This window comes from Triplophysa rosa, linkage group LG5, assembly GCF_024868665.1.
Source record: "Triplophysa rosa linkage group LG5, Trosa_1v2, whole genome shotgun sequence".
NCBI lineage: Eukaryota > Metazoa > Chordata > Actinopteri > Cypriniformes > Nemacheilidae > Triplophysa > Triplophysa rosa.
In genome coordinates, this window is record NC_079894.1 from 17,160,381 (window position 1) to 17,171,993 (window position 11,613).

General features: G+C 38.7%; 1 protein-coding gene across 1 annotated transcript in view; it reads left to right on the plus strand.

The window, feature by feature from the left end:
* LOC130554886 (probable G-protein coupled receptor 158) overlaps positions 1 to 9,813 on the plus strand; it is a 28,371-nt gene extending 18,558 nt beyond the window's left edge. The window contains exons 5-10 of the mRNA XM_057334771.1: positions 516 to 625; positions 1,979 to 2,217; positions 3,138 to 3,276; positions 4,976 to 5,081; positions 5,191 to 5,337; positions 6,189 to 9,813. Of these exons, the coding sequence (XP_057190754.1) occupies positions 516 to 625; positions 1,979 to 2,217; positions 3,138 to 3,276; positions 4,976 to 5,081; positions 5,191 to 5,337; positions 6,189 to 6,512 (1,065 nt within the window). The 3' untranslated portion in view covers positions 6,513 to 9,813. The remainder of the gene's footprint in view (positions 1 to 515; positions 626 to 1,978; positions 2,218 to 3,137; positions 3,277 to 4,975; positions 5,082 to 5,190; positions 5,338 to 6,188) is intronic.
* Positions 9,814 to 11,613: the final 1,800 nt, after the last annotated feature.

Consider the following 11,613-nt stretch of genomic DNA (forward strand, 5'->3'; position numbering starts at 1 on the left):
GAATAAAATATATTATGGTCAATATATTTTTACACATCCAGTACCATATCTTATCACATGTACATCAATTTATTATAAAGTATATTACTGATTATAAAATTACATATATTGTGACATATACAGGTAAGTAAATATATTGTTATATATTTTTCAATATATGAAAAGCGGCAATTCCTTATGTATTATTCAATATATTGTAATATATTTACACAATGTGTTATTCTTTATATTTTCTAATATACCATTATGTCATTTAATATATTTTTAATTCATATATTAAGAAATATATTTTCTTTCCGTAAGGGAAGGTCTTGAGGTTCATGTCTTTACAGCTTTCTTTAAAGCACCAGTGCTATGTGTTCTTTTATCCACATTTAGAGCCTCTATATATAAAGAAATTAAAGAGAAGAAACCAATAACAATGATTTGTGATTTTCATAACCTCCTGCATTCATCAGGCAGTAAAAAGGATAACATTCTGTTTTGTAATTTTCTCTGTCTTTTTGCCATTTCAGGTTATGATACAGTACTTTAACCCGAGTGTATTCCAGTGCATTCTCCTGAGATGGGTTCGCCTGCTCGGCTTTGCTGTCGTTTATGGAACAGTGATTCTGAAATTATACAGGTGACTATGCTTTCACACCACCAGCGACTCTGACGCTAGGTCCCTAGATTTGGTTGCTCTAGTAACATTTATAAACAAACTCTGCAGTAACTGAGGAGAGACGGGTCACGTGAGCTCTGTTGCTTTACTCCTACTGGTAGTCGCTCCCGAATGTCGCTCATCATTTGCATAAAGTTGAGCAAATGTCAACTTTGTCGCGTCGCTAGACACGCTCATTTCCTGTCGCCAATGGTCACTGTCGCTCGTGTCGCCGGCTCTCCATTGAAAGGAATGACATCGCCTCGCTTTGTCGCTGGGTGTCGCTGGCGGTGTTGAACGCACTGTAAGAATAACACTGCAAATTACAGTACAAAAGAACTGAGTGATTAGAGATAATAGTCAGAAAGCAGCAACTCCTTCTTGCAAACGCTGAGCAGACGCTCACAGCTATTTGGTTATAAATATACACTGTGAAAAATCTTGTTAATGTTACGGGGAAAAATGGAAGCTGTAATTGTACGATAAGCACTTTAAAAATTCAGAGTTTAATGCAGAAACAACAAGCCTTACCTAAAACTATTTCCTTCAGAAACGCACATGTAGTTTTACAGATACAGATTTTTAAATGCAACATTAGGTCATTCATACATTTTCCCACAATTCCACAGTAAAATGTATTGTCTTTATTTAATTATCTTTATTTTATATAGTATAATTACTGTATGTGTGACTGTGGACCACAAAACCAGTCATAAGGGTCAATTTGTTTAAATTTAGATTTATACATCACCTGAAAGCTAAATAAGCTTTCCATTGATGTATGGTTTGTTAGGATGGGACAATATTTGATAGAGATACAACTATTTGAAGATCTGGAATCTGAGGTTGCAAACATTTGCAGGCCATTGCTAAGAAGAAACAGGTTTGTATTCAGTATTAACACTCTCTATTGGCTTACCGCTGTATTGACGTTGTGGAGAGTAGATGAACTTGAAAGTGGAACTTTACAAAGATTCCAAACTTGAGTGGGTAATTCTCAAAGAGCGGGCAGCAGAAAATAGTTTTGATATATTTAAGGTTGGAAATTTACTAAATATCTTCATTAAACATGATCTTTACTTAATATCCTAAATGATTTTTGGCATTAAGAAAAATCTATAATTTTGACCCATACAAGCTATTGCTACTAATGTACCCATGCTATGACTGGTTTTGTGGTCCAGGGTCACATATATGGTAAGGTTAGTTTTCCTTTTTATGTTTTCACTTTTCTCTAAGAGCATTAAGCATCTAAAGCTAAATGCATGTGTATGTAAGAAATCCAGTTGTTGCTTTCATTCACTGAGGCAGCTTTTGTGCTTTTCTCACGACTAGGGTTGTAAAAGTGTTCTTGTCACGCACGGCCCAGCGGATTCCCTACATGACCAGCTGGAGAGTTCTGCGTCTGCTCGTCGTGATTCTGCTTGTGGTTCTATGGTTCCTAGTGGCCTGGACCTCAGCCGTGTGCCAGAACCATGACACCCAACACGCCCTCATTGACATCGGGGTCACCCCAGAGGGCCTGCAGTTCAGCATGTGTCTGCTGGATAGCTGGGACTACATGATGGCTGCAGGTGAGTTCTTTTTCTTAATCTGAATGTTAATATCTAGAATATTTATAGATATTCTGGACATACCAACAACATTCATTGTATTTGTCATAATGGGTTTTTGGTTGAATCCTGACAACACAGTCAGTTCTGCCTTTAGTTCTTGAGTTCAAGATAGTGATCAAAATTAAGAAAAATGACCAAATTTCAGACTTTTGGATTAAGCTTTGAACAACAAGACACTGTGATCTACTCTTCTGAGTGTGGTCAGACAGCCTTTGAGGGAAGAAGGTGTGAGACATGGCCAGTGATGCAGAGACAGTTTTTTCACAGCTCAGAGGTTGACGTCATTCAGAACATAAACAATGAATACCTTCTGCTTTAAAGTGATCGTTCACCCAAAAAAGAAAATTCTGTCATCTTTTACTCACCCCCAGGTTGTTCCAAACCTGTGTACATTTCTTTGTTCTCCTAAACACAAAGGAAGATACAGTATTTGGATGAATGTCAGTAACCCAACAGATCTCACTCCCTTTTATTGCCATAGTAGAGAAAATAAATACTATGGGAGTCAATGGGGGATGAGACCTGTTTGATTACTGACATTCTTCCAAATATCTTCAATTGAACTATCCCTTTAACAGCTGTGTAGCCTTAAAAAGTCATCATATTTAAAAAAGTACCCAAAGAAATAATGAAACCAATTTCTAAATCTTTTTGACTAAAAGAGCCTCACCATTTACATTGGTGAGCATTTAAGCATTTAAGATGCTCATGCAGCGTCATCTTTTTGTTACTTTGAGTGATGCGGCAAAGGAAAGAGAAAGGAGAAAACAGCCTTTCAGTCCATGTGAAATCACATCTCTTCAGCCAACATTCCCTGACTTGACACACTAAATAATTAGTGATGGCACTGGGTTTGTCCTCTTCTGTTCCCGTTTTAGCGGAGTTCCTCTTCCTGCTGTGGGGGGTTTATCTGTGCCATGCTGTACGGACTGTTCCGTCTGCCTTTCACGAGCCACGCTACTTGGCAGTCGGCATTTATAATGAACTCCTCATCTCTGCAATATTCCACATTATTAGGTGAGCACTATGCATGCAGAAAAAGGGTGCAACAGCATAAGAATGATTAAGATGTTGCATGCTTATTCATGAGGCGAGTGGGTTGCAAAACTGCGCTTGAGGAATAACATAGTGTAATGTGCGAATTAAATATGAATTGATTGTTTGAGGTTCATCCAAGTAGTGTTATGCATGGTGGGAGCTATTGGTTAGTTACTAAAAATGTTGTAATCGGTTAGTGCATGGCGCTTTGGAAATACATAAAACATTTTTTAACGAACTGCTACATTGTAGAATTTTTATGTTTTAAATTTAAGATAAATTGATTCCTTAACAAATTGATTAACGGGTATTTCTTAAAAAAATAAGCCTGTGCTGCAGGTTTTGTGGATATCTTTGTTGTTCTTTTGTTTCTGTTTTGTTTTTAGCGAGGCACTAAAATGATTCTGTGTTTCTAGTCAGCATGTCATCGTATTCCCTCAGGCGAGTCAAAAATGTCAGTTACTACACCCACAAAGAACAGAGATTTGCTGCATCTGCAGCGAATGTTGCCGTTGACAGTACAGGAACTTGAAACTCAAACCCAAATTTTATGTATATTTATCTCAGTATTCCCAACAGTAGCTTCTCACTGGCAGAATCTGCCTTAAATTAACTTCCTACTGTCTGCCAACAGCTTTCACCAGACACTAACATGGAATTGCGAATATGAAAAACCATTAAAAAAGAAACGCTGCAATTTTGGGGAGTATTATGTAACCACCGCTTCTAAAAGTTGCTAAGTGTGCCATGATAAGAAAGGCAAACTCAGGTCACATCCACAGAACTTTGCAGCAAACTTGTGAAAAAGGTGTTAACCGCTGCACTCAGCTAAATGACAAGCATCAGTAGGGCAGCGCTGGTTAATAAAACATGCCTGTGCTAGACAGCTTGTGCATAAAACTATCAAGGCTGAAAATAAACCCTTGTTTCTATGACACTCTTTTAACATACCAGCTCTCAAGCTGTTGTGTTCCACCATTATTTAATTCTCTTATAACCACATTTATTTCTCCTGCAGCGTCAGCCATCAATTCCACCACCTGTAGGTTTAGAAGTATGTGCCAAATAGTACACTGGTTCTGGTAGGTTGCAAGAGCAAAACCAGTAAACAACCACTACGCTGGAGTATACAAATCTTATTTTCATGAATAGTTTTCAAAATTCAAACATCAGATAAACCTTCATATACCAAAAAGTATGTATTCATGGAAATGTTTAAATCTACTTCTTCAGCCTCTTGATCTGAGCCCAATTTTCATGACTGTGTTGATCAGTCAATACTGATCTCTGGACTGTTCTTGGAGTTTTATAGTAGCCAAGCTGCTGTATTGGTATATGCCCAATAGTCAGACCTAAAATGAGATGATTTGCTGCATATCAATTATTGAGAATTATTTTACTCTATGTAAAGTAAAATTCAATCTTGCATGTAGACAGACAGATAAATGATAGATAGTAAATGTGTATATTTGTAATTATAAGCATTTGGATTGTTAAAAAGGACTTGATGACAATACACAAGAAATACCAAAATACTACATTGCACTCTTGAATTTATTCATAAATGCATGAATCTGTTGAATATCGTATTTGGTGTTTTAGAAAGAGGGCATGTTAGCATAACTGCTGAAATTGTTCTCGACACTATTAACAAAGCAACAATTTGTCGTGTCTGCAGGTTCACTCTTGGGACTTGGCTGCATCCAGACTGGATGCTAATGCTGTTTTTCATCCATGCCCACCTGACAGTGACTGTTACATTGGGATTACTTCTCATTCCAAAGGTGACTGTAATATTTTGACTTTATACTGCAAAACAAAGGAAAAAATCTATTGATTTTGACTATGCTGCTTTGGAGAATTTTTGGTAGCATGTTTCATCTTTTACTTTAGTTCCTTTTCACTGGTACTCATACGCGGGAGGACATTGCCACTGAGGCTTATGAGGATGAGCTGGATATGGGTCACTCGGGCTCCTGTCTGAACAGCAGCATAACATCTGCCTGGAGTGAACACAGCCTGGACCCTGAGGACATTAGGGTAAGACTTCCTAGCTGATTCCTAATCATTACACACATAAATAAAAGCTAAGATTCTGAAAAATATAACTGTAAAACTGCACTGTATAAACCATTGTTTTAAATAGTGTAACAATGATTTACACATTGAGATTACACATTGAGATTGAATACCAAATTGCACTGAATAGTCTTTTTAAAAGACAGTAATGTTTTGTTGTTAAAAGGTGTTGTTGTTAAAATTAGTTTGAGCGATCGTGCTCTCCAAAACCATGTCATCCAACCCAGCGTCATATAAGAAGTACAAAATGATTCACGGGTATACAGTAACACTTTTGTTATTGACCATTTTTTCAATTGGCAAAAAATATAATTTCAACATTATTTCAGCCAACTCTTTCAGATGGTTTTCGAGAAAATGTTTACTGCACCTTTAAAGGTCCAATGTGTAATTTTCTGGAGGATCTTTGGACAGAGATGCAATATAATATACATAACTATGTCTTCAGAGGTGTTTTTATTACGTTAGAATGAGCTATTTGTATCTAGATACACCACAGGTCCCCTTACATGGAATTTGCCATGTTGTTTCTACAGTAGCCCTAAACGGAAAAACTGCTCTACAGAGCGTGTTTCGTAAATAAGTTACTGTTATCTCCTTAGGCAAAGAAGCAAAACGTGATGACATCTTAGTTCTGTGTCAATCTCCATAGTGCTTCGAAAGGGAGGGGTGGAGTGAGCCTTTGGTTGCAATTCGCAACCTCACCGCTAGATGCTGCTAAGTTTCATACACGGGACCTTTAAGTGCATAAAACATTAATACAAGAACATTAAAATGTTGACTACTTTGTCTGTTTCTTTTCTTTTGATCAGGAGGAACTTAAAAAACTCTATGCCCAGCTGGAGATCTATAAAAGAAAGAAGATGCTAGCCAATAACCCTCACTTACAGAAGAAGCGCAGTTCCAAGAGGGGCCTCGGACGGACAATAATGCGTCGAATCACAGAAATACCAGAGACAGTGAGTCGGCAATACAGCCGAGAAGACAGGGAAGCAGGTGACCACGGAAGTAACAGAGGTACCCTGCGGAGAAACCCTTTCGACCCATCTCACTCTGGGAAGCCAAGAGAAGAATCTCTGAGGAGCAAGATGTTCTCACTTAAGAGATCTCATAGCTACGACCATACGCACGACTAAACTGGGAAAACAATTGGGGTGCCTGATGATAAAATAGAGAACTCCACCAATGAATCATCTCTGCTGGATACACTGATGGGCAGGAGGTCTAACAAGAAGAATCCAGATGTGTCGAAAATCGAGTTAGCAGAATCTACAGAGTCAGTGCCCTTAGTGTGCAAATCGGTTAGTGCACAAAACCTGGCTGCGGACAAAAAGCCTGTACTTCTCCGAACTTCGATGTTACAGAAATCATTGTCTGTGATTGCTAGCGCCAGAGAGAGGACACTGGGGATTGCGGGGAAGACGCACAGCGTTGAGGATGCCAGCAAGAAGGGTCTCAAAGGAAAGGACAGCACTGTGCTTTCTGAAGTTGAAGAATCTCCTGAGTGTTTTCCAAAAATGATCATCAGCCAGTCAGTTGAGTACACCAAGACGCCGAGTAAGATGGGGATCATGAAGCAACAGGTGAGTGGCAGTCAGCCATCCATTTGTTCAGAACCAGGGAGGAGCAAGGATCTGTACGACCTCTCTGAGGTGTGCCCTTGGGAGGTGGAAGAGCTTCCGACTCCGTCCGAGGGGAAGGCTCAAAAGCATGTTTCCATCGCTGTTAGTGAACCCAACGTTGTACATGGAAGCAGCCCTAAAAGTGGACGCTCTCAACACAAGCAGAAAACAGTGAGCCAGTCTACTTTGAACCGGCGCCGCTCCAGAGACAAGACTGCAGACAGAGATGAAGGGAGGAAACCAAAATCTCTCAACCTCACTGTCCACAAAGATGAAACTCCATGGAACTTTGAGGAGCAAGGAATGGAGACTGCAGGGCTGTCCTCTGATAGGACAAGACGCAAGAAAAGTGTTACACCAACAGACGGAAAGCCCAAGATCATCCTCTCAGATATCTCTAAGTCTACAGGAAGCCTTTTGCAGCCTCCAGCTCTCATGGTGGATATTTGCCCTTGGGATTACGATCCACCCGTGTCCCCCAACCAAGACAAGACATCCAGCCCCACACATCACTCAAAGAGAAGGGATTCAAGCTCAAAAAGAAAAGGATCATGCTCTTCCAAAGAGAAAGGAAAGGATAAAGACGATGATAAGCGAAGATCCAACTGCAGGGAGCGGAGAAGCTCCTCGAGCAAACCCTCAGAGAAACGACGTACAAGCCAGTCATCAGAAGGTGACCAGATGGCAGTGGCATCTGGCAGGAGAAGAAGCTCTACTAGAGAGACAGCGATGAGAAGCAGTAAGCATGCTGAAGTTTGCCCATGGGTGACTGAGACATTGCCGAGTGTTACCTCAAATGAAAAACACCCTCCAACAACGGAGAACCACACAAATCAAACACCAGCCGATTACCTCAACATGGCTGAAATCTGTCCGTGGGACTTTGATGAGAAGGTGTCAGGGAAAAATGCATGACACAGTACGCACAACATCACTCTGGCAACATATTTGAGTGTTAGCCCTCCACTTCCAGTTTTTGATAACTTTGCACACATACAAAGACATTTTTTAAATACTTGGTAAGGAGAAAAATTTTACTTTTAGTCAACTTTATCATCATCAACCTGAAAAACTCGTTTGGATACACACCCATGTAACCATAGTGCCTTGCAAATGCGTTTAAAACGTGTTCTTTCATTTTTAATTTCAAGGTTGATGTCTAACCACACAAACTAAAAATGACTGTTTTACATTTAATTTGATGTTACAAGAAACATGCAATTTGCACAAATATTCAGTCTGTGTTGACAGGGGTTAGATGAATAATAATTGCCCTATTTTAGTCTTGTAACCTAATAAAATAAACCCCACATGTTCCGTATAAAAGCAAATGTGAAGGACAAGCGTGTCATCCAAAAATGTATAGATAAAATACAGCAAATGTAAAAAAAAAGTCAGTAGATGCCCCAATGGCAAACTACATCAAACCACCCTGCTTAAAAAGGCATTCATGAAGACAGAGACCATTATTAATGGATTTAGAATACCTTTGCAAGGCACTATTGGGAAGAGTGAGGTAATGTAGGGTTTAAAGGTATTGTTCACCTGAAATGAAAATTCTGTCTTCATTTATTCACCCTCAAGTTTTTACAAAACTGTTTTTAAACCTTTGTTCTGTTAAACAAAACAAGATATTTTGAAGAATATGGGAAACTAAACAGTTCTGGGGCACCATGAACTACCATAGTAGTTTTTCCTTATTATGGAAGTCTATAGTTCCCCAGATCTTTTTGGTTACAAACATTCTTCAAGTTTCTTTGTGTTCAGCAGAACAATTAAATTTACCAAGGTCGGGAACAACTTGAGGGTGAGTAAATAATGACAGAATTTAGATTTATGGGTAAACTGATCCTTTAAGACATCCCCTTCACATCTAGCTGATGTAGCTCTCATGTAGAGAGAATCACACAAAAAGTGCATTTAACATTTTAAATAACAATTTTAGGTTTCGAAACATTTTAGGTTTTGAAACATTCTAAACCACTGCCAAGAACAACATTTATGTAATTGATGCTGCAATTCGTTTTTGACCCCACTGTCGCCTATACTGATTAATGTAAATAACTTGTAAATATAAAACCTGACTCACCTTACCCCATTTTATATTACTACAAAATACCCAAATCCTTCTTTCTAAAACAGACAAGTACAGTATATTCACCTAGTGGCCACTTTAACTGAGAGTGATATTTAAAGGATATGATTTCTACCGTTAACTGGCAAAACATTTAGGGTTCTTTTTTATTCTGGATATATGGTTTTAAACATCAACACATCAGTTCATTTGCAATTTATTACAATTTAAAACCATTAAAATTCAAACCAGCAGTAAACTGCATGAATGCAAGTTGTAACCAAGGTATTTTTGTCAATGTTGAATATTAATAGAGACAAATGGGAGTGCTCAAAATAACTGTTTGATATTGAACGGATATACTTATTTTTGTTGCAGTGTTGTTGGTATTGTGTTTCAACTTTACATGACCCTATCTTGTAAAATTCTGTTCTGTTGCGATTTGTACTGATATCAAATATGTTGGATGGTGTCCCCCTGCTGGTGTTGGTTAAATCATTAGTAAACAGTCACATTGGCTCTTGCATGTCAGTAAGTCTGTCTTTTCCTTGCACAATTCTGTATCGGTAAGTATATTAAATGCTTTATTGCAGATACTGTACATTTCTTCAGCATTATGCAGTGGTTATGTTCAATTTTAATTGACCTGGGAATGTCTACTGTTTATTTTATGTGTTTCGTTGTGACAGCATGCCATGTACATTCTTCCAATCTGCAATAAATATATCTTGTTTAGATTTATTGGTTGGTTGCATGGTCCCCATTACAGTATATGTAGAATATCTGCGGAGTGTCACACACACACACAATGTAACTTGACTGGTAAAGCTTTAGGTTAGCAGCACAAAGGGTTCGATTCCATGTACAGTACAATGTAAATGTAGTTAAAATCCCAAATTGACAATATGATGTATTTAACAGGCATTCTTTGTATAACAGCCTTCCAATAAAACTTCAATCATCTTGCTTCGGAACAACATGAGGGTGTGTAAATGATGACAAAATTTCTCACAATTGCTTTAACAGGTGCATTCACCCACTCACCACAAAAACAAGACCAGGCAGCTTCAATACCCTCATGTCTGCTCTCTGTCAAACTGGAAAAGTGCCAGAACACTCTCTGAGATGTAACTACTGCTTCTTCTTCATAGGCTGTGTCTCGTTTCGGAAGGCTGCGCGTCCTCCGGAGGTCTCATTTGAAGCCTGTTACGTCATCGAGGCTGTCTCGTTTCATAAAAGCAGGTAGGTCACTCTGTCGGCACCCTTCTAATGCGACCTACTTTCACGAGAATTCGGAGGACACATGAGGTGTAACCTTATTTGCTAGAGATAGCCCACAATTCTTTGCGTCGGCCAACGTCTGTTAAATAAACGTGTGTTGAATAAACGGCAGCAGCTGCTGCACGTTCAATCAAATATGTGGTGTTTAAATGTGAACAGTTTACAATTTGTGTCGCGTTTTTTTAATCTTAGCAGGCATATGTAGTAAATAGGTTTAAAAGTGTTTAGTGATTTTTAAACGTTTTAAACAGTATTTAAGTATATACAATTAGCTTAACTCTTTTGGCATTGTTTAGAGTAGAAAGTAACCAACGTTTTACCTCTTAAAAGCATGTAGAAATCTTTTTACCTCTTAAAAGCATGTAGAAATCATTTTAATTAATTTGACAGGTGTTCGAGTGCAAAGGGCTGTCATAGCAACGTGGTACTTCCTGTTTACTTTTCTGCCAGTATGTCCTACGAAGAACGTCTCGTTTAATTCTAAGTTGAGAATCCTCCGTATACTGCATCCTTTAGAGCAGTGGTCACCAACCCTGCTCCTGGAGATCGACCGTCCTGAAGATTTCAGCTCCAACCCCAATCAAACACACCTGAACTATCTAATCAAGGTGTTCAGGTTTGCTTGATAATGACAGACAGGTGTGCTGAAGCAGGGTTGGAGCTGCAGTCTGCAGGACGGTCGATCTCCAGGAACAGGGTTGGTGACCACTGCTTTAGAGGATAATACTTCTGGAGGACACAAGGATGCAGCCTTACGAAACGAGACACAGCTTTTGTGATTTTAAACTGTATGCGTTTCGCTCAGCACGTCTTTAGTTGCAGCAAAGTTGGGTAACGTTGCCACCCAGTGGTCAAATATTAACATGCCTATATCGACACAGCTTACCTTAAAGAAAAAGACGCATGATTTAGGCTACAGTATAGTACAGTACAATATTACATTATAAAAATAAAATGTGACATATCAAAACATAATAAACAGAAATAACTTTCTAAAACGCTGTGTGTTAATAAACTATTGTATTTAGCGGAAGAATGACGCTGAATAAAAGTATATGTAACGATGGTAACTGTATTTTTACCGCCACTTGAGAACGGTCTGCCTTTTATCAATACCCTTGTTTGGTAAAACCACAGTAACACAATGCCTCCTGTGGTTTAATTAATACACGTAGTACTATTTATTTTGCAGAACAGTTTTACCCTTTGTTTCCTTGAGTGGCTTGATGTTCACGCCCCTTCTGTCGCAAGTGTGAGAAG